The sequence below is a fragment of the Schistocerca gregaria genome, chromosome 2, assembly GCF_023897955.1.
Source record: "Schistocerca gregaria isolate iqSchGreg1 chromosome 2, iqSchGreg1.2, whole genome shotgun sequence".
Lineage (NCBI taxonomy): Eukaryota > Metazoa > Arthropoda > Insecta > Orthoptera > Acrididae > Schistocerca > Schistocerca gregaria.
In genome coordinates, this window is record NC_064921.1 from 143,937,581 (window position 1) to 143,960,142 (window position 22,562).

General features: G+C 35.5%; 1 protein-coding gene across 8 annotated transcripts in view; it reads right to left on the reverse strand.

The window, feature by feature from the left end:
- Positions 1-22,562, reverse strand: part of LOC126336552 (phosphatidylinositol 3,4,5-trisphosphate 3-phosphatase and dual-specificity protein phosphatase PTEN-like) — a 177,760-nt gene that overhangs the window by 55,792 nt on the left and 99,406 nt on the right. For 2 of the 8 annotated variants that reach the window (XM_050000393.1, XM_050000400.1), the window contains one exon: positions 1,126-9,713. The exons of 2 other annotated variants lie outside the window; for them this stretch is intronic. In XM_050000393.1, the coding sequence (XP_049856350.1) occupies positions 9,694-9,713 (20 nt within the window). In that variant the 3' untranslated portion in view covers positions 1,126-9,693. Of the gene's footprint in view, positions 1-1,125; positions 9,714-22,562 lie in introns of those variants that run through there. 4 more of the 8 variants (XM_050000398.1, XM_050000391.1, XM_050000392.1 and 1 more) reach the window with 2 other exon arrangements.

Genomic DNA, 22,562 nt, shown 5'->3' on the forward strand with positions numbered 1-22,562 from the left:
AAGACACCTGTGAAAATAGCCATTTTACATACCAGCCCTGCTGCAACCATTGCACGGAATTTTACATCTTATGACAACCAGTCAGCTGTCACCTAGAATGAATGGCCACTGCCAAACTGTTGCCAAAAGCAAGGTGGATCACCCAATGGCACAACATGCAGCAGAGCACAACATGGGAGATTTCAATGGCTACTTCACAACCGTTGCCATCTGGATCCTCCGCACCACCAACAGCATTCTGACCCTCGCATATGGGACCTACCCTTACAGCACATCCTTCGCTACCATAGCCTTCCTGGCCTAAAATTTAGGTAATGCATTGCCCCCACCCCCAACTTCCACCAAATAATGTGAGAGTATGGGTGGAAGGTGGGAGGCACGCGTGCACCATACCCTGCCCCCTCTAGCCCCGGCCAATTTGTCCCCTGTATCAGCTACACGTGTGCTGTTATCTCATGTCCTACTCTATGGCATCACATGTTCAGCTGTCTGCCACCTGGCCTCTCTAACTGCCTCACTGTGGACCAGGAAAATAGCTGGCAGTCAACTGAGCACAACGTAGGGAGACGTGTGTGTGTGTGTGTGTGTGTGTGTGTGTGTGTGTGTGTGTGTGTGTGTGTGTGTGTGTGTGTATGTGTGTGTGTGTGTGTTTTTTTTTTTTTTTTTTTTCCTCTCTCTACAAGCTTGAAAAAGGAAGTGTATTCCAAAAGCTAGCCAATCACTGTACCTTTTGTTTGTGTACCTATCGACGATTCAGCAATTCTGCCTTTCAGCGAGTCATCTCATCTATTCCCAAAAAAAAAAATAGATTCTTTTGTTGTAAAGACATGTGGATATTGAAATTCTTCAGTTCTCTTTATTGGGTCTTAGTTTTATAAATTACATAATGCACAAAAATTCCAAAGTATTTGGAAGCCACAAAGTTATTCATATACTGTTAGTGGCACCAGCCAAGGATTTACAAAACCATTCCTGCTTCCCTTTCTTTCGTTTTTTGCAATTGGGCACTCAACACACACAGTATTGTTTTCCTAGGAATGGTAAACCTGACTATGATGAGAAAAACATACCAAGCAAATGGTGTCTTCGGAGGAAAGAAAAAAATGTATTAGAAACTAGACAGTGTAATTTTTTGTAACTCTTTTATTTTATCACTGTTTTCTGATTTTAAGGCAGACAAGGCAAATACTGAAATAAATTTCTATTCACAATTTTTCAGTCACCAAATGTTGCAAGTTAATAACTTTTTAAATAAGCTGATCAACAATATGGAATGGCACATCACTGATACAATGAATATTTCAGTGAGTATGGTAATCAAATATGCCTTGCATTCTGACAAGGGTTTAAGTACAACAATCTAATAGATAGTTAAAAAACAGTAAATAAAAAAATTGAAGCAAAGGACAAACACTGACAAACATTCAGTAGAAACTGTCATATTCACAAATCTTTAATAGCAGTATTAAAAATGAATAGTAAAATTTTGGCACAAGTGAAACAATTTATAGGAGAAAAATTAGTTACTAAAGTCAGAACTATTTAAGACTCAAGTACAATCAATCATTTCTCAGAGAGAGAAAAAAAAAAGAAAAACAAATATATGCAGGCAAGTTTGCACCTCAACAGTTGCATAATGGCAACATCACAAAACAGTACATACATCAAGAAGTTATCTATTGTAATTAGCATTAACATCTACTCTATTTCCTAGCATTGAGATCAAGTTAACAGCTTTGTACTTTCTAGGTTGAACACTACATTACAATCAAGGCACACTTCTTCTCTTCATTGACACAAAGCACAGCAATACAATACTATACTGTAGTCATAAACAAACACAACACAAAAAAGATATAATCAGTCCTGTTAAAGTACATTTACATCATTTTGTCAAAGTAATGCATCTTTTAAATTTTGCACACAATGAAGAGTCAATACGTAAATATATATTTTTGAGTAAATTACTATGAAAGTATATCAGTGATTGAGATTCGATTTTCTATGATGACATGGAACAACAATTGGACATTGCAAGTCTGAGTTAAATATATTCATTGCCTTTAATGTTGATTACTTTTGTGTAGTTTGGTTAACATTAATTAGAAACTCACTCAAAAAAGCAATATAGCAGAACCCATTAAGGAACTGTTCCGTGAAGAGGACGTTAATAATTTCTTTCATAATAGAATACTACAAACAACTGTGGAACAACTAGAACAACTGAGTTGTTATGAAAGTAAGAAGGGCATTCCTTAAACTTCTGCACTTTGAAATTACTGCAAACATCATTCATAAGTACAGCAAAGTACTGTTTGCAACAAAGAAGCAGTTCTGTTCTTGGAAATACGATCAGAGCACTGAGCTAGCAGTTGTTCCATCATAGATTTCTTAATCTTTTATATCAATCACACAAAAAACTTATATATAGTTCTATGGCAATGTAATTCAGGATCAAATAAATTCACACCTACACAATGAGGCAAGTAGCAGTCAACTTTCCATCACAAAAGACACAATGAACTTTATTTATAGCTGGGAGGGACAAGGGGGTTCCATTTTGGCACAGGAATCTTTCACATTATTTCCAGTTTCAGTGTCATATTTCCCCCCCAACAGATATTCCTACTTTAATTTATATACATTCTGTTGGAAATTAAAATATAAAATTAATGTGGACAATGGAAGATTATTTCGCATATGACAGGACTTCTCAAATTTTATGTTTAAGGGTAGGGTAAATCAAAATAGCTGTAGGGCATAATACAACACAGTTTTCCAAATCAACTATACTTTAACTTCTGATAATAAGAAGGTGTAAGAGGAGTTGGGATAAAAAGAATAAAAGAAATCTAACTGTAACTGTCAATAAGAATGAGTAACCTGGCATGGAAAAATATAGGTTTTACCACTATGGTACCAAAATCAACAGGCCGCTCTCTTCTTTCCTGGCACACTGAGGTTAGATGAGGTTTCCATAACAATTTAAGTTGGATGTTCCATTATGACTTTTTGGTATTGCTTTCATTTAAACATTTTATCAAAATAAAAGCAATGTTAACTGAGTCTGATTCTTCAACTGTCACTCGTTTCACGAGTAGCCAGTCACAAGGAGGAGTCAAACAGTGACAAAGAAGCAAACTATACAGTCACCTTATCCTTCGCTCAACCACTGTAAGTACCAGGTACAACAGCCGCAGTTCGAGACAACTGAATGTGAACTTCCTCGATATGCAAGTGTGCAAGTGTGGAGAGAGAGAGAGAGAGAGAGAGAGAGAGAGAGAGAGAGAGAGAGAGAGAGAGAGAGAGAGACAGAGAGAGAGAGAGAGAAGGTGTACAGAAAACAAGATGATATTGCAATTTTCATATCCCAGGAAACTGCTTGGATACAATGGCTTGTTACAGTCTTTAAATGAGTCTTGTACTCCATCTCTCACTAGGAAACCTCTGCCCCACAAATTTAATTTCTCGCAGACATGTAGAGCTTTTAGTTAATCTATTGTTGAACATATAAACCTAGACACAATACACAAGCCTTGTAGAATATTAGCTCTGAAAATGATACACAAGTAAGTATCAGACTGTAGAAACACAGTTTTCATCAACAACAGAATACAAAAGTTCTGTATCTCCCAATCCAAACACATTGTGATACATCCTCAGAGTTTAATATGCCCTAGACAAAATTTGGAACGGTCAGTTTGACAAAGACATTTACAGAAGTTTTTTTGTGCACAACTGCAAGCTTCTGTATCTGTCAAGAAGAAAGCTCTTCCATTCCCTGCAGATGAATGGCAGTGCGACTGTGACTTTATGGTTTGCAGGATATAGAAATTATTCAACAGTCACTCATGTAACTGAAACAAAACACAATTTAATGAGGAACTGCCTTTCTTTCTTTCATTTCTTGTTCTGTAACATCTACCTCAATCACACAACAAATGTACTCAGCCTAAATGTAAGGTGTCTAGCACAAATGGCGAGGAAAAGAAAATTTAAGTATAACAATACTGCAGTTTCAAGTGAAGTGGAATTGCTACATGTAATGGATGCTGTGATGGCATATTTAGTAATTTCTTATATAATAACACTACAGTCCTACATGAAATGGAAGAAAGAGAGACAAGTAATGAATATCAAAATTAAAAAAACTGCAGCAAGTGAGTAACATATGGTGGATAACAGTAGTATAAAATTTGAAAAACTTGTGCATGTTGTTCCTGGGACATACTCTTGAGCATGTATGACAAAAATAACTTTGTTTATGTCAAATAACAGGCACATGTCAGATACAAAAGGCTTGAGAGTGAGTAAATGAGAAAGAAACAAAATGACAAAAAACATATCCAGAAGCTGTATCAAATAATAAATATGATCAATATAACCTTATTATATAATCTGGTAGTAAAATCTGAGTTGTTCTGCTGATAAATTAGCTAAAAATTATATTTAGAAAAGGAACTCATGTGTTTAAACCAAACATATGGGAAATTAAATAAAGTTTTCATGTTCATAAATTCCTCCAGCTTTTACGAATCATAATTCTATTACACCAACCAAAAGATGTAAGACAGATTGAAGGATCAAACCAGACAACTATAGGCAAAATTTTTTATCAGAGTCTTAACAATCATATTGGAAATTCTCTATGAAAATCTCAGTTCTCAACTATTTATAGAAATAAGCAAAAATATATCTGTCTTAACTTTTTTTTACAGATATCAACCTCTTGTTTCAAATTAAGTATCTTTAACGTTCATATTTTGTTCACATCAACTTTGAAAGTTTAAAGAAATTATGAATGTGAAAAACAAGCGAGAGAAGTTGTATACTATAAATAAATAAATATTTGTAATTAAAAAAATAATGGAAGCCTCAATGTATATGAAACAAGCTCCTTTTAAAAAAAAAGTACTATGCAAATGTTTTGTGACCACAATTATATTTTTTGACCAAGTGGAGATTTTCATTAGTTCCATCTTAAAAAAATAATATATTTCTTTTCCAACTCCACTGACATAACAATCAAACATATTTCAACAGCTGTAAGATAATATAATTTTCTAGCATTCTAGTGCTTCTTGGGAAACGAGGAACATACTTCACCTAGCGTCTTACCAAACAAAAACAAAACACTGATTTCTATAACTAAACTGGAATTGCTAACATCAACCATGTTTGTATATTTACAAAACATTTATGCATAACAACAAAATATACACATTTCAATGAAATTACTATTACTGTTAAATGCTTCTTCCAATATGTATGTGATGAATATATAAAAAGGATTACAATGTATTTAGTTATTGTACCATGTATATATGTTCAGTGTGATTGTTATTGCAACACATTTTCAGGAACCTTTATCACATGCAGTCAACTACAAATAGCACAAATTTTACATTCAAAAGTAATGAATCTAACCCAACTGAATGTATCTGTGCCAACAGCAGAAACATGCTAAATGGAGAAATGAAAACAAAAATGGGAGCACACACAAGACTACATATACTATACCGATAATGCATTTTCACACATATATAATAAATAAGAACATATTATATTGCAACACATAAATTACATAACTTGGGATATTGCTAAAGGTACACCATGTTTTAATTTTCGGACAAAGAAAACCACTGCTCAGCAAAAACTGTTTGTAAAAGAATCATGAAGACGTGATGCAGCTCCTACTGCTGATCCACTATGGCTTGAAGATATTTCTGCCATCATCCATCAGCATGTGCAAGTTCCTCCAAACTCTTATGAGCATGTGATATTAGATGCGCCACCTGCTAGCCAAGACATAATGGAGCAACAGTAAGATATACAGCAGAAGGTAAGTCAACAAAATCCACACAATGTTAACAGCACAAAACAGAATAACTCCTGTAACTTCCTTAGTGAGAAACTATAAAAAATTGAACAAAAAAGTGCCTTAATATTCATTTCATAGCAGGTATGACAAAGAATACTCTTACTACTGAATATAACAATTAGTGAATATACTGTTTACAAAGGTTACGGAGATGTAGAAAAAAAAGGTAAAACTCAACAACAACAATCGCACACTACATTGAAATAAGTATTTTTGGACACATTTTTAAAAAAATGATTGAAATATGAAGATACAATTTATGTCACTATAGCATGTAAAATCAATAGTCAGGCACCATGGAAATTACTATCAAACTTGAATTCAATCACTCTTAATGACTGACATTGATATTAATGTGCTTGTGAAAATTTTTGCAATGTGTTAGTGCAATAGCCCTCCTCCCATATATTCCAGAAGACCTGAGGAGACAATAATGCTTCCCACAATGTTATGGTTACCCTGGAGATTGTGTTGTTAGTAACATGAAAAGATTTTACTGCACCAATATCAATATCCCTGACTGTATAAACAAAACAGCACTTTTGTCTAACCCTGTTCAACATAAGGTAAATATAGTGCACATATTGTAATGGAAAATTTAATAAAGAAGATTTAATAAATAAATGATTTCTATCAAAGTGCATGGAGTCACAAATTCCAAGAATCATAACTAATGAGACTGCAGTGAATCATTTTGTGTAAATGCTATTTTCAGACTCTCCCATTAATTCAAGAAACTGTACCTCACTTATGTCATTATCTACACATGTTATAATTTAAAGCCCCCACGACATTTTTTTTGTTCGTATTGTGAAAACTAATCTCAGGAACTACTGTACAAATTTTAGTTCGGCTTTTATTATTCAACAGACTGATTCAGGTTTGTTTACACAATTTATTACTGCAGCATCACACAAATCCTTCAGCCATAAATACTTTGCGCTACGCATGCAAAGTTAGGGCTAGTTTATAATAACTGTTAAGACAAATTAAGAAACAAAAAGCAAACCATTCTAATGATTTGTCATAAGACTTGGCAGTGTCAAAAATCTCCACAAAAATAAAGAAACATTTGATGGTAAGACTCAGTTCTTCAGAGCTGTTTATGAGCTTATTAGAAAAATGGTATGTACGAAAGTCACAGCAGATGTAGAGAAAAGGATATGTCACATCAAGCCAAAGTCCAGAGGATTAAAGGCCAAAATCTAATGCTCTTCATGGCAATCAACAAACTTGGATGATGGATTGTGTTATTTATTCCTACCAATATTTACAATCTAAAGCTACGTAGAGCAGGGAGAGTCAGACCATACTGCTTACTGACCAATCAGAAGGTTGTTTGTGATTAAAAACAGATTCTAATAGTATAGAAATGAAACATATGGATGTATTAAAACTACTCTGTTTACTCCCATGAGAGCAGAAAATAATGAGCGGATTCTATGGGTAGATCACTCTCCTAAAGCTCTCATTCCTGTGCCAGTTTTAAAGGCTCCCTTACGCATATCACAAATTTTCATTGCCTTCAAAAGTGAAATGGAAGGAGGAGGAGGAGAAGAAGAAGAAGAAGAAGAAAACTGGGCACTGTGATTTTTTTAGCTATTAAAATTAATACTCTATTCCCAGCAGTAAACAAGGTGATGTAACTGACTAAGAAAGTGAATTATGTTACTTTGACTGCTCTTTTTCTTTAAGTATCTGCAGTCTTCAGAAACACAGAACCATTAAAAACAAATCCTGTAACATAACGATCATCCATGGGTAGGCCGGCAAGATCGCTTTTTCCCATGCTCTGTAGGTCTCATCATGATTTTTTTAGAATTATTTATCAATACAGCAAAATAATTTTCAATATAATTTGTTGAGGTTGTGAAAGTGTTGATACAGGTTTCCAGCCTAGTAAGACAAATATATGAACTTGTATTAATGCAAACTTAACTCTTAACTCGTTATCACACTTCGTATAGGTATCTGACTTGGAAAGCAACCAGGATGGTAATAAATGCATGATGGTGATGAAATGTGCAATGTATGGGGACAGAGTGTGAATACAGATGATGGGTGACAATCCATGTGTGTAGCACATCATTACATGAAGATTTGTGTGAAAATAGAGAGAAAAAGAAGCCAGATAGAGGAAAGTGATTTATAAAAAAAGAGGGAAAAGAGAAAGACAAATTCAACAGGAAATTAAGACAAAGATCAAGGATCAAAGAAAATTAGGATGTGCTACAAGAAGAGAATTGATGGTTAAGGTCTAACATAAATAAAACAAATGTAACATAGAATAAAATAATGGTGAAATATTCATGGTGATTCAAGCTCTATGTAACTTATGGATATAATCCATGGATATGGATATAATCCAACATATTTTCAGCATAGGCTTCAACTGAAAGACTGAACAGTCCTCTTTCATGACAACCTGATGCTTAACATGTTGCACAACACAGAATTATTATGTTAACAGTGAACTCAGATTTCATCTCCCTCATTAATACATATTTCAGGTCTTTGTTAACCATTTGGCATAAACCTTATAGCTCTATTATTTCAGTGGCTCCCTATTTCTCTTTTCTTCATATACCCTTTTTATATCCTCTAATTACACTCTCCTCATCTGAGTATTCCCCTGTACTTCTGTGCTTTGTATCACTCCATATTCTCCACTACAACATAATAATTAACATAACCAAATTAGTTGCCTTTTAGTATCAATGCAATAAGTATGTACACCTTAATTATCACAGTTTCATTTACTGCAATAAATTATAAATTAAATGATATACCAAAGAGATCATGCTCACTCTAATCCACAATCACGCACATAATTTCATGAGATGATTCATTTGTTCTTAAAACTGTAAGGATTCAGAAACTATCACAGATCCATATACTGGAATTCAAGAGAAATAATCAGACAAAAGTGCATAAATAATGAACAGGTAATCTTACATGTCTCTGTTAAAAGGGACACTACAACCTGTGTGGAATATGAAATAAAAAATGCAAGAAGGCACAATACATAAAGAGGACCTGATGATATAACTACATCACTTGAAATGAACATGCTGCATAGCAAAAAACCGTTTATGGTTACACATTATATCAATGCCATTCAATACGCCAATTAATACTGATAATTGCACTACACAATCATTTAAAAAATATGCCACACAGCTATTAGCTATTGTTAGGCATCTTATCGTTGCTTTGCCATCCTAATGCATGACATACATCCCTATGTAATTCTATACATATTACGTACTACCATACATTTAACACACACACACACACACACACACACACACATGTTCAAAATTTCACACAAAATATTCAACACCAAACATCAAACAGGACAAATGAAAATAAGATGTGATTTCAGAATGTCAGCTGTGACCACTGAAACTCAATATAACTACAAGGCAATGGACATTTCGCATAAATATTTAGCACACAAAACCCTGCAGGGACTGCTGTTACAGAATCTTAAAACAATGAAAGCTAATATCAAAATTCACACTTGGAAGCACAACTTCAAACACGAAACTGACATCAGTTGTACGCTACTGTATTATTTAAGCGAAAAAGATAAAAAAAGTACAAACACAGTCAAAGTGAACATATAATGCTTTTTACAACTTTCTACATGTTATATGAAGGAGAAAGTAAAGAAAATAACAAAAAAAGCAGAAGTGCCATAAGGACTATTGCTGTACAGCTTGCTTTCTGGAGAAGGATCCCATGCACACCCCACAGCTCGTGTTAGTGGCCAAGCACCGCTCCAGCGAAGAAGGAATTGGGCACAGGGATCACAGGTAGGTTGACTCTCCTGTAATATAATAAGCCACAGTCAGAAAACACGCACCAGAAAGACAACTTTTTATGGAGACAGGTTCACTTATGAGGAGAAAATGGAAGAAGCATTTGAAAGTAGATGCCAAAAGGATGAAAGTTCACTGATGGCAGGGCAAAAAAAAGCACGAAAATCAGGAACCACATCTCATGACATGACATTAGGCCACACAAAACCCCAGATACTGCAACAGCTGCATCTCTACCATTTTTACATTCCAGTTAAATCATTGGCTCATGCCTGCCAACATGCTAAGCATGGATAAAAAGAATCTCAAGAGCGTAACAGCTGTTTTGGAACTGGTGCTTAGAGGAAATCTAAGAGGAGGGAGCAGGCTGAATGTTATACATATATCCAGTACATTTCCTGTATTTCCTCCTTGTATCCTACAAGCATAAGAATGACACACAAAAAAACTCTCACAAATTATTTGGAAAATGACAGTTGCTCTATTTAAATGTGAGACAGAAGGCATTGACACAGGTGCCCAGGAATTTTCAATTTTTACACAATGCGATATCAGTGCTAAGTCACTTAGAGAAGCACACTCATCCACTTTAAAAAACAATAATGTAACACACCATATGCAAAGCAAAGAGTACATATATCATAAATTACAGAAAACTGCAATTAAAGAACTGCACTTTTTTTTTCATTATCCTTCCATGTACATATACATGTATATGTATAATGTTTTGCAAATATAAAAACAATAAAAATCAAACATCCATTTCATCGCATAATCTACATGTCTGATAAAAAAGAAATATATATTATGCTGCCGAATTACTACTGACTGCTGTTTTTTTAAAAGACAATGTTTTATATCTGGAAATGAAACTGCTTTTGTTTCTAATTAAAATCTGTTTCATTTTACTGTGAAAAATAACCATTTCCTTTGGAGTCTTCTTTGCAGGCATAAGAAGTGCCAGTTTGCTTTTGAAATGTAACTTAAGAAACAAAAGAAAATAAATGGCCTATAATGTTTCCAAAATGCTTTTTTACATTAAGTAAAGGGCTGATGCCAAACTTTCAATAGAATTACAGATAAAAAAAAGAAGTTAGGGTATAATATGTGAGTGACAATGAGATTATTACTGAAGAAGCACAACTTTGAACAGAGGAAGGAAATCAATCGTCTCCTTTTCAAAGCAACTGTTCTTGCATTTGCCTAAGTGACTTGGGGACATTACAGAAAAATAAACTTTCCAAGCAGGTATTTTAACAAAATTATACAAAAAAGGCATTTTTTTGCTACAGCTATAAACAAAGAAGGTGGAAAAATGATTTTACCCTTTACAAAACTCTGGGACTGCTGAGAAATGACCAGTAGTCTACTGAATTAGGTATCAAATGTAGGCAAGATATTCCAACCTCAAGAAAGAACAACAATGCTAAAGTTTGTACAAGTTGCAAATAGTCACTGTAATGACAAAGCAAACACAAGGAATAAGAGTGGGGGGAGGGGGACAGATGTTCACAACAAAAAAAAAAAAGAGAAAAGTGAAGGAAGAGGAAATGACAACAGAAAAAGGAAGTGAGTGGATGGTACCACATTGGAAGGGTGCGTTCTATAGCGTTCACTACTATACATACAGTCAATGCTACGTGAAGAATGTAATAAAAGCTTTCTCATGTCATGAAACAGGAGACGCAAGAATCTTGAGGAAAAACTCTTGCAATAAAGCATTTAATAACACTCTAAATGCTATATCACACACCATCTTTATGGAATATCTACGTTTATAAAATCCCCAGAACCAACTAATATAGCAGAGCAACAGATGATATAAATTCAGACCAAAGTTGTTACATAATCTTTAAATTAGATAGGTGAATTACCACTTGAAAGCCCAACAGTCTGTATGTCATAAAATCTTGGTAAATATGTACTCTTGCTTTATATGCAATAATTCTATCGTCACTTGCAACAAATAAAAAGACACAACCAACAGAAGGAGGGGGTGGGAGTGTCAAAAGCCCTAACCCTTAGCTTCTACTAACAGATTGATGCTATGTCCACAGACAGTAAATGGTTAGTGACATACATGAGTCTCTGTTGCTTTTCATTTGGCTTAACAATGCAATAGAAATTGTGTTCAAGGGGAACATCTAAACACTGTTTACTCTGGTCTTCTTTTCTTTCTTTTGAAACTGCTCAAACATTCTGAACTTTGGCAATAACGAGCATTAGTCTTAACTTGGGTTTTACTGAAACTGATGACATGATCATCACTGTTTGACCAAAGAAATATTTTTTTCCACTTCTCTATCTGCATTGTCTCTTTTGCTCCTGTATATTAAAGTAAACAGAAGAACCTGCTATGTAATCACACACTAATACGTGTAATGGAATACATTTCTGTTGCCACGACATTTATTATTTATCTCTTTCCAAGCACTTACTAAATTTTTTTACCAATTTAATGAATTTGTGCATGTTAAATGCAAGAATAACTTCTACAGTAGCCTCCTTTCCTGAGACTTCTCTCTCTCTTCCTGTGTTTAGAGTGTAAATTGTATATTTCATTGATTTATGTTACAGTCTGCCACCAGTAATAGAGGGTGAATGCCAGCCATTTGTGCTGGTGAACCCCCAGAAAAATTATTAAACAACAATCAGCCAAAGATCACAAGACAATAGCCAACAGACGGTACGTCTGTATGTTACAAGTTCACACTGTTTATCACATCAGGTCAACAATGCAAATCCCTGTCCTAGGTGAAGTTTGAATGTAGCAGTTCAAGTTTTAAGTCAGTCAACAAGACATCCCTGGATAGCATAATTAGTCAGACACAGCCTCATTCCGCAATGCGTGATTTTTTTTTTTTTTTTTTGCAGTGTTTTTTTCCCTCAACAACAGAATACTTTGTTTAGAATTTTCATCACCATAAGGGGCAGATTTTCTTGAATGGTAATGTAAAAAAAACTACCCCAAAATGAGAAGCAAATACTGACAAAAGACGGACGGATTTACAAACTGATTGGCGAAATTTGTGAAAAAATTTATTAGAGTAAACCATGGAGCATACAACCAAGCTGAAAAATGTATCTCAACAATACCTTTAGTATCTCCATACACAAAATACATGTTCCTCTCATAGACTTTCCAATATGTGGAATATCTTGTAAATGCAAAAATTCTGTGTTAGCGAAGGGTTCTCAATAGATAAACTACACAACAGACTGAAGGAATCCAACAAGGCAGGTTTGGCAGCCAAAAAACGATGTTTCCAAGGTGAAATTACATCTTTAGAGCTATAATATGGAAAGATAACATATTTTTAAAATTCCATTAATTACTTTTCCCTTTCCTTAGAAAACTTTACAACAGGCCGAAGGAGACATGGAAATATGTCATGAACCAATTGATTCAAATGTAGCTTACATTCCTTCAATGAAATGTTGACCAGATGAAAAGATGTATATTTTCCTACTGTCTGTCAGTCAATCCATGAACATAAGAAAGCCTCTGGGTTGTTTCTAACTTGATACTCAAAATTTAAAAATGTTAAGTACTACCTTCACGCAGGATATAATTTCTTACAACATGTTGTTTGGTTACTTTCCTGTGGTTAAGCTATATTAGCTTTACTTCTACTTCACTACCTTCTAATGCTATTACTGTCAGACTCTTGGAAACATAACAACAACACAATTCTGAAGACAGCAAGGGCAGACAAATGTGAGAAATATCACAAAATCAGCTTAATGGCTTGTGCATCCAGTTGTGACAATAATAATAAAGAGAAGAATGGCAAAAAAGCTCAGGATCTGTTAGATGACAATCAGCTCAACTTTCACAGAGGTAAGAGCACCACAGAGCAGATCTAACACTGATAATGAAAGCATTTACATTCTCAGAAACATGAGAAACAAATAACAGGGCATCCGGAGCAAATAAATAAATAAAAAATGCTACCACCTTCACTGCTTTATGAATTGTAATCTTATTGAAACATAACTTCAGAAAAGTCACTCCTTTTATGTAAGTACTACAGCTGGAGCATTGCTAGAGTAATGCTAACTACCTGTGACATTAAAATCTGCAGACAGTACCTTCTGACTAACTGAACTATTGACAACATTTCCAGAATACTTGAGGAAATTCTGTACATGAGATGACCACAGCAATGTACATTTACCGTCCACTTGTTCATACAAGCATTTGAGCATTACAATTACCAAGTACAACTATTTTAAACAACTGAGAAAGACATAAATAAAATGAAAAGCAACTAAAGACACAAAAAATTGGAAATTCATAAGGTAAAATCAATTTGAATGACACAATGTCTATGCACATACTTTAATGAAAGCTACAGCACTAATGTGCAATATAGTAACTTTAGTATACTGACATGGGTGGATTAATGCTTTGTTTCTCATGTTCTACTAGTACAGATTTTACTGGAACCAACCCAAAAGCTTTCTCCACATTTAAGAATCCAATACCAAGACGTAATACATACCCACTGATACATTCTAAAATGTAATTCATAAGTTGTAAATGGTTTGTTATAATGTAATTGGCTGGATAAAAAATTTACTCACCAAGTTGCAGCAGGAGCAAACACATACAAACGTTCAAGAAGTGTGCATGCTTTTAGAGCCAGTGGCTCCATCTTCTGGTAGAATGGGTGAAGGAGAAGTAAGAGGGACGAAGGAATATAAGGATCGACGAGGTTCCAAAAACAGTGAATAACAGAAAAGTTCCCTGACTACAAGGTCAGGAGAGACTTATCGGAAGTGATGAGAAGAACAGACTTCTTATCCCATCCATTAAGTCTCCCTGACCAAGGGCATGGGATGACTTTTCCGTAATTCTCCCCATTTTTGAAATTGTGCCAGTCCTTTTCTTTCACACTTCTTACTTGCCTTCAATCCTTCTGCCAGGAGAAGGAGCCACTCACTCCTAAAGCTCACAAATTTACTGAACTTTTGTACACGTTGTCGCCACTTGGTGAGTAGATTCTTTCATTTATTCAATTATATTTTCAAAAATATTAAAGACATTTTGGACAATATTAACAATAAGCTCAGACTTTTTGCAGATGGTGCAGTTAACTATGGTGAAGTGATGTCTGAAAGAAGCTGGATAAATGTTCAGTCAGATCTTGGTAAGATTTCAAACTGGGGCAAATATTGGCAACTTGTTTGAAATGTTCAGAAATGTAAAACTGTGCACTTGACAAAACGAAAAAAGTAGTATCCTATGACTATAATATAATGAGTCACTGTTGTAATTGGCCAACTCATACAAATACCTGAGTGTAAGACTTTGTAGGGATATGAAATGGAGTGATCACATAGGTGTAGTCACGGATAAAGCAGGTGGTAGACTTCAGTTTATTGGTAGAACATAGTCCACAAAGGCGATTGCTTACAAATCACTCATGTGATTGGTTTTAGAACATTGCTGAAGTGTGTGAAACATGTACCAAGTAGGACTAACAGGATACTGAACATATACAGAGAAGGGCAGCACGAATGGTCACGGGTTTGTTTGATCCATGGGGGAGTGTCACAGAAATACCAAAAGATGATATGTACTAATAGAACATGGGAAACAAAGCATTAATTCACCTATGTCAGAATACTGAAGTTAGTATATTGCACATCAGTGCTGCAGCTTCCATTCAAGTATGTGCATAGACATTGTCATTCAAAATGATTTTACCTTATGAATCTTCAGACTCTTGAAGACAGGTGTAAACTATCCCAAGAAAGCGTATTTAAAAAGTTTCAAGAACCGGCTTTAAATGATGACTCCAGGAATACACTACAGCCCCTATGTATCCCTCACATATCGTGAGGATAAGATTAGAATAATTATTGCTTGCACAAAGGCATTCAGTTAGTCATTCTTTCCATGCTCCATACATGAGTGGAACAGAAAGAAACCCCAATAACTGGTACAATGGGGTGCACTCTCTTCACAGTGATTTGCTGAGCATAGATGTATCATTGAAATGGTTTGTTACGACTGAATTAATTCTACTGTAAGCTTGTTCGTTCATGCAATTAAAATCCAAAGTGTTTCCTTTGGGGACAAACGATAAGTTTAATGAATATCTTTATATCACAGAGAGGGCCAACAGGTCTATAGTTTTAAATGAATCATCCAACTGCAGAAGCAAAACCCTTACAGCACCATTCAGGTTCTCAACAAGTCTTCATCTAAGTAAATTCTGTAAATAATTTTACAATATCCTTTTGTATTCTTCTTCTGCAATGAACCATTTCTCATGGAAAACCATCACTCCAGGCAGCTTTTTTTAAAACTTGAATAGCAGTACCTCGCCTTTTGATTAATCAACTCCATATTTTAGTCAAACTTGTCATTTTCAGTGTAGCCATACCAGATAATGGACAGATGCTGCCTTACCAAAACACAATACATTTGTGGGTGTGTAAAACATCTATTACCATGTTGCATGCCCGAGGATGAAGGCTTTTCAGCTTTGAAGTCAACCATGCTTAATAAGTTACATATAAAATACTTAACGTAATAAGATACTTATCAGCTAATGTCCTTGTATCTTGCAGTGCTATAGAAGCAACAAAACTGTCATCGTTTCTTCTGATATTCACCAGAAGACAATTTCAGATAATTGGTTTAACTCAGAACATTTCGTCATATTCTTGTTGTCATTTTCTTGAACCTTCACTCTCTCTTTAATAGTAATCAGGTTGAGATTTTTGTTTCTTTCCTTTTGCCTTCTGTGTGTACACAGCATATTTTGCTTTTTACATTAATAACTTCATCAATTAAACCTCCTGGCGGATTAAAACTATGAGCCTGATCAGATTCAACCTTGGAATTTCAACTTCTGCTGGCAATGCTCTTACTGATAAAGCTATCTAGATATGACTAATGAACCAGCTCAAAGTTTCATTTCTATCAATTACTCTCTCTTGCCTTCCACCTAAAGCTTTTCCACACAATTCTCCACAACATTCCTTCTCCCAGGAAGGATACCACAGAAAGGTGTGTAGAAGCTTCTATGAAGTTTGGAAGGTTGGACAGCAGTACTGGTAAAAGTTTACTTGTGAAAGGTTGTGAGTCATGCCTTGATACTACATCACTAAGAGCACTGTCCGTAAAAGCAAGGTTCCTGGTTTGAGTCCCAATCCAGAGTAGTTTTAATCTGCCAGGAAGGTTCACAAAACAGTGCACCCTCCAGTATCGGCTTGGAAACTTCATTAAAAGAACTACCAATTTTGTCTCTGTTTATACTATCTTCATTTTTCTAAGAAGCTGAACTTGCTGTTTAATATGATCAGCTATACCTCACTATTCTTGTGTAATTGCTCATAACCTGCATTTTCCATTTTCTTCTCTGATGAGATTCTTTATTTCTTTCTAGATTTCTACACATTTTTTACTCTGAAGCTTAAATTCTATCACCTTCAATTAAAAAATACTTCAGGAATGTTGCATCTTGTATTATTTCTTTGTTTAAAAAATTTAATTACGTTCTTAGCTTCACTGGGTCCTTAGCAGGTCTATTTTCTATGGGAATAATGTGTTAAGGACAAACATTTTCTTTATGGTAAATTCTGTTAACATAAGACCTGTCCAACCTAATATTCCACTGAAGAATCAATTTATTAGTATTTCTCCTACTTTCAAATTAGATCACCCACTGTCATCTGTTAAGGCAGATTTGCTGTCTTTTTTTCAGTTTCTGTAATCCTTCACAGGTATGTTCTTTCTGCTCACTGGAACGTGAACACATTGGTGCAAAGACCTGAATTTCCACGGTAAACCTTAAATTAACTATTTGAACAAGCTTTGCTATTAAGCTATCATGTTGAGTATCAACTGAAGTTTTGCAGTTTCTTGCCCCAAAATATAAGTAACAGCAGCAGTTGATTTCTAAAGCACAGTCTACATAGCCAGATGAGGATGCAGAAATAGCTACACATGCCCCATGGTCTTAAGCCTTTGCTTCAAGTTTCCTCTGTTTATTACTCCCAGAATTCTTTTATCAAGGCCGGAAAACTGATTTCTCAGAAACTTGCACACTGCAGAAGGGCCTCCAACAACCAAACCCACAATGTACTTATTCCGCAAGAGCCTGGAAAATTTAGTCAGACACAAACATTGCTGTGCCTGGGCAGAGTTACGCTCATAGCAGTTTCAGCCTCTGCCCGAGTGCTTTTAAATCTCAGAGCCTCTGATCAATAGAATCAGTTTCCTTGCCAACTACACATGAGAGAAAACTTAATGTCTTTAATTTAGCAGTCTGCCTTGACTAAGAAAGGGAATGGTTGATAGGATTCATTCTCGGACATTAAGGCATCACCAATTCAGTACTGGAGGGAAGTGAGAGGGTAGTTATTTGAAGACTTGGAAAAGTGAGGTTCTGAGTGAGGATAATTCACTACTGATGTGCCACAGGATTCATACTAGATCCACTTTCATACTTGTGTTATTAAATGACTTCAGTCTTATACTGATAATGCAGAAAAAGTTTTCTTTGCTGCCTATGCCAGCATCAAAACAATGCTTGATGAATGGAATAATAAATGAATTTTTTACTGTAATTATTGAATGGTTTTCTGTAAACAGCATGCCCCCATCTTTCCTACACTTGTGATTGCTGACTTTGGCAATAACAGAGTCAAAACATTAGCTTACTTTGTGTACAAGTTCACATAATACAAAATGTAATTGATTTGCAGAAAACCGTGTCCCTACACGAGTATGACAGGACACTCTTACATCCCTTCTTGTTTGGTTTTCTTTTACAGTTTTAGTTTCTTGTATCATATTGCATAATTTTTAATTTCATGTTCTTACATTTATCATTTCATTCTTGTTAGCCAAAGTCAAGAGATCAACAAAACAATGTGTTAAAAAAGGGCCAATTATTTCATTTTCATAATGATTAGCAGTGAAAGGCAGTTGTATTTATGGAGTGACTGAGCGAAGGTTTATTGACATGTTTCATATTTTCACTGCTCCATAAGAGCAACCCATTATGAATATTACAGTGATTTTAGGTTTTTCTGAAGTCCAATTCATATTTAAATTGCTGAGTCCATTAACTGGAAGTATAAACAGCTGTGGCAGTGAGTGTAATGTTGGCAATTATGACAGTCAGACTGAAACCCTAAAAGAAAAAACTGAAAAGAATGTATTCTATCCATAATAAATGGTTAGCAGATAAACAGTTCACAAGTTGGCTAACTAAAGTAGTTATGATGAGGGGATAAGCGAAGTGTACAGTGCATCCTGCTTCCTTTTAATAAAAAGTCATGATACTGGGGTCAAGAAAAGCATTTATCAAGAGAGAAACAGGAATTTTGTCTTGCATCAACTTCCAGAAGTATACAGATTGCAATTTTTTTTTTAGTGTGAAACAGTGTTCTATTGACAATTGAGTCTCAGCAGCGAAACTGTCACTTGAGTATCATGGACTTGCGCATAATCATAGTTATTTTTATACTGACTGTGGTAGTAAGCTAGGAGCTACAATTCTCAAAGACTAAGCTATGTCATAAACTTCATTGTGAGCATTCAAAATCTGAGATACTGGCATAAAATTTGTTGGCTCCACATTCGGTAAGACTCTCACTCTTATCAGCCAGAACATTATGACCACACACTTACTATCAACATAAACCCTTCCAGGCAAAATCATCGCCACCTGGCAAGGAATGACTGCTTGTCAGACACACATGGAGTGCATGTAGTTATGACTGAAATGAGCACATGACCATCAGCACTGGATGTTGGTTGCTGACGGGAGGGCATAAATCCACTGTCTTATAGGGAAACAGCTCCTTTACACCTGTACTGTGGGATGGAGACAAGCTGGCAGCAGCTCCATTACGCTCTAGGGAACAGTCACATGGGCATCCATGAGCCCAGTGGAGCTCATACAAGGAACCATGATGGCCAAGGAGTATCATAAACTGGTTGCAGACCACCTACATCCCTTCCTTTTGATCATGTTTCCTGATGGCAGTGACACTTTTCAACAAGATAATGCACCAAGTCACAAGGGCAGGAGTGTGATGAGTGGTTAGAGGAACACAGTGGCAAGTTCCAATTGATGTGCTGGCCACACAACTCATAAGATCTGAACCTGATCAAACACATCTGGCATGTGATTGAACATCATGTTGGAGCTCATCGCCCTCTCCCCAAAGTTAAGGGAATTAGTGATTGCAGTGCCAACTCCCTCCAGCAACCTATGAAGGCCTCATTGCTCCCATGCCAGGAGGTGTCGCCACTGTTATCCATGCCAAAGGTGAACATACCAGGTATTAGGTAAGTGATCATAATGTTCTGGCTGATCACTAAAAATTACTTAAAAGATGGCACACTTCTCTCTGTTGTTACAGATTCCTACAACTAAAGGCAACATTAAATGCTTTTCTGTGCTGATAAAATATTTTCCTGAGGTGTCTGCGTTGAAGGAGAAGTTACTACACTTCTGTAAAGGTAGTACTGAAACAGCTGATGCTATTTTCAGAAACATTAAGTTCATTTCAGATGAACACACCTTCAAAGTTTCTAATGTATCAAGTTTTGGTGCAGACAGTGCTGCAATGAACTCTGGAAAACATCACTCAGTTTTTCAAAACTTAAACACTTTAAACAGAAATATAATTAAATCTAATTGTTACTATCATGTTATTCATCATATGGGCAAAACAACATTCAAAATGTTCAAATCGGTCATTGTTTGTCTAGTATTGAAAGCCTGCAACAAGTTCCCATCTTCTAGTAAGAATACTCATTAACTCAAAAAGATGTGTGACTTCGTTGGAAAAAGAAATTCAACCATTTTATAGTACATTCATGTGCAGTGGTTGTCCTTGTCACAAGATCTTGAGCATTTACTAAGACACTGGAAGGCTACTCAATCATACTTACTCTATCATGGGGAGGAAGAGGCCAACACCATAATGTGGACTTTCATAAAAGGCACGGATGAAGAAAATGAATGGTCATTTCCTTTTTTTATATGCAGTTCCTACATAATTAAATTAGTTTTATTATATCAACAATTCCTTTTTTTATATGCAGTTCCTACATAATTAGTTTTATTATATCAAAAAACAGAACCTGCAGATCTTTACAAAATTTCAGGATTCTTGAAGAAAAACCTTGAATCTAGATTAAAAGATTTTATTTTAGCGTGAATCAAAATTTAAAGACTGAGCAAATTGACCAGGTAAAGCTTAAGACAGATACTGCTAATTGTCAGACACGCCTAGACTAAGTGGTGTAATTTCAAAACCTCCCCTTTCAAGCTGTTGTGAGCATGAACAATGAGATGACCTTTGTCTTACACAAACCATAAATGACCACTGTATAAAAGTATATTGTGATGAACTATACAATGAATTCACAGCACTGAGGAGTGTCACTTAAAACTTCAGATTTACCAACAGACAAAAATTAGCTTCATTTATTTAGTATAACTGAAGTCCCAAACTTACTTAAGATAGTTAAGTTTGCTTCATTTCTTTACTAAAGCTGAAGCCCCAAACTTACTAAGATAGTTACCTTCGGGTTTTCTGTTCTTGTGAGCAATGCACATGTAGAACAAGTGTTTTCCCCGATGAAAAACTTGAGGATTGATGAGCAAAACAAATTTCTAATGAAATCTATGGAAAGGGAACTACTCGTTTAAATAAACTATAACATGAGCTGCTCAGATTTCTATCAGCATGTTCTACATGATAAGAAACTTCTAAAGGCTGCTACATCAGACAAAAAGTATAAGTCAAAGCCCCAGCCCCAATGTACAAGGTAAACAATGTTGAGTTTTGAATATCTTAAGTTTCAAATATGGTATTTGTAGTTTGTTTTGGTATGAGAACAAAAACTGACAAATGTTAATAAGAATTGCACATTTAATATATTAAGAGCTACCTCGTATTTAAAGTGTCTCAACTTGTGACTTGCCAAAGGAGGCAACACTGTGTCAACAACTGTTGAAGTAATCAGGCATATTAACAATAGCACCACAACACTCCAATACACTTATGAAGTTTTCAGTACGTCAGAATTGTGAAAGAGCATCAATATCCATACAATATGCAAGCAAAAATTATTTGCAAGTTTTAAACAAATGGTTAGCCCCCACAGAGGTAAAGCTTGCTACTGTATATGTCCAATTATTTCCTTTGTTGCTAGTAATTACATAATGTTAACTTTATAGAGAACCTATCATTTTTGCAACAAGTAAATGCACTAACGCAGCAGCAAATACATTTCACTTTTACTCTGAAAACACTATAGTGCTCTGAAATATCTGCTCACATACCAAAAAATTTTGTATTCAAATGTGTTGTGACTCAAACTGATGGTAAATTTATAAGTATGAGTCATGCAGTCCACCTCCACAGCTGAGCAGTCAGGAACGCGTGACTCCCATGTGTTAACCCGGGTTCAATTCCAAGTACTACCAGGGATTTTTCCTGGGTGGGAGGGTTGTAATGAGCTGTGCTAAGCCTCATGATGCCAACAGAGGAACTGTGTGAGTAAGTAGTAGCAGCACCAGATTTGCTAACCTGAAATCGGCCGGGAGTGCGGTCCACAGACCCCCACCCCTCCATAATGCATCTACAGGGTTATTACAAATGACTGAAGCAATTTCACAGCTCTACAATAACTTTATTATTTGAGATATTTTCACAATGCTTTGCACACACATACAAAAACTCAACAAGTTTTTTTAGGCATTCACAAATGTTCGATATGTGCCCCTTTAGTGATTCGGCAGACGTCAAGCCGATAATCAGGTTTCTCCCACACTCGGTGCAGCATGTCCCCATCAATGGGTTCAAAAGCATCA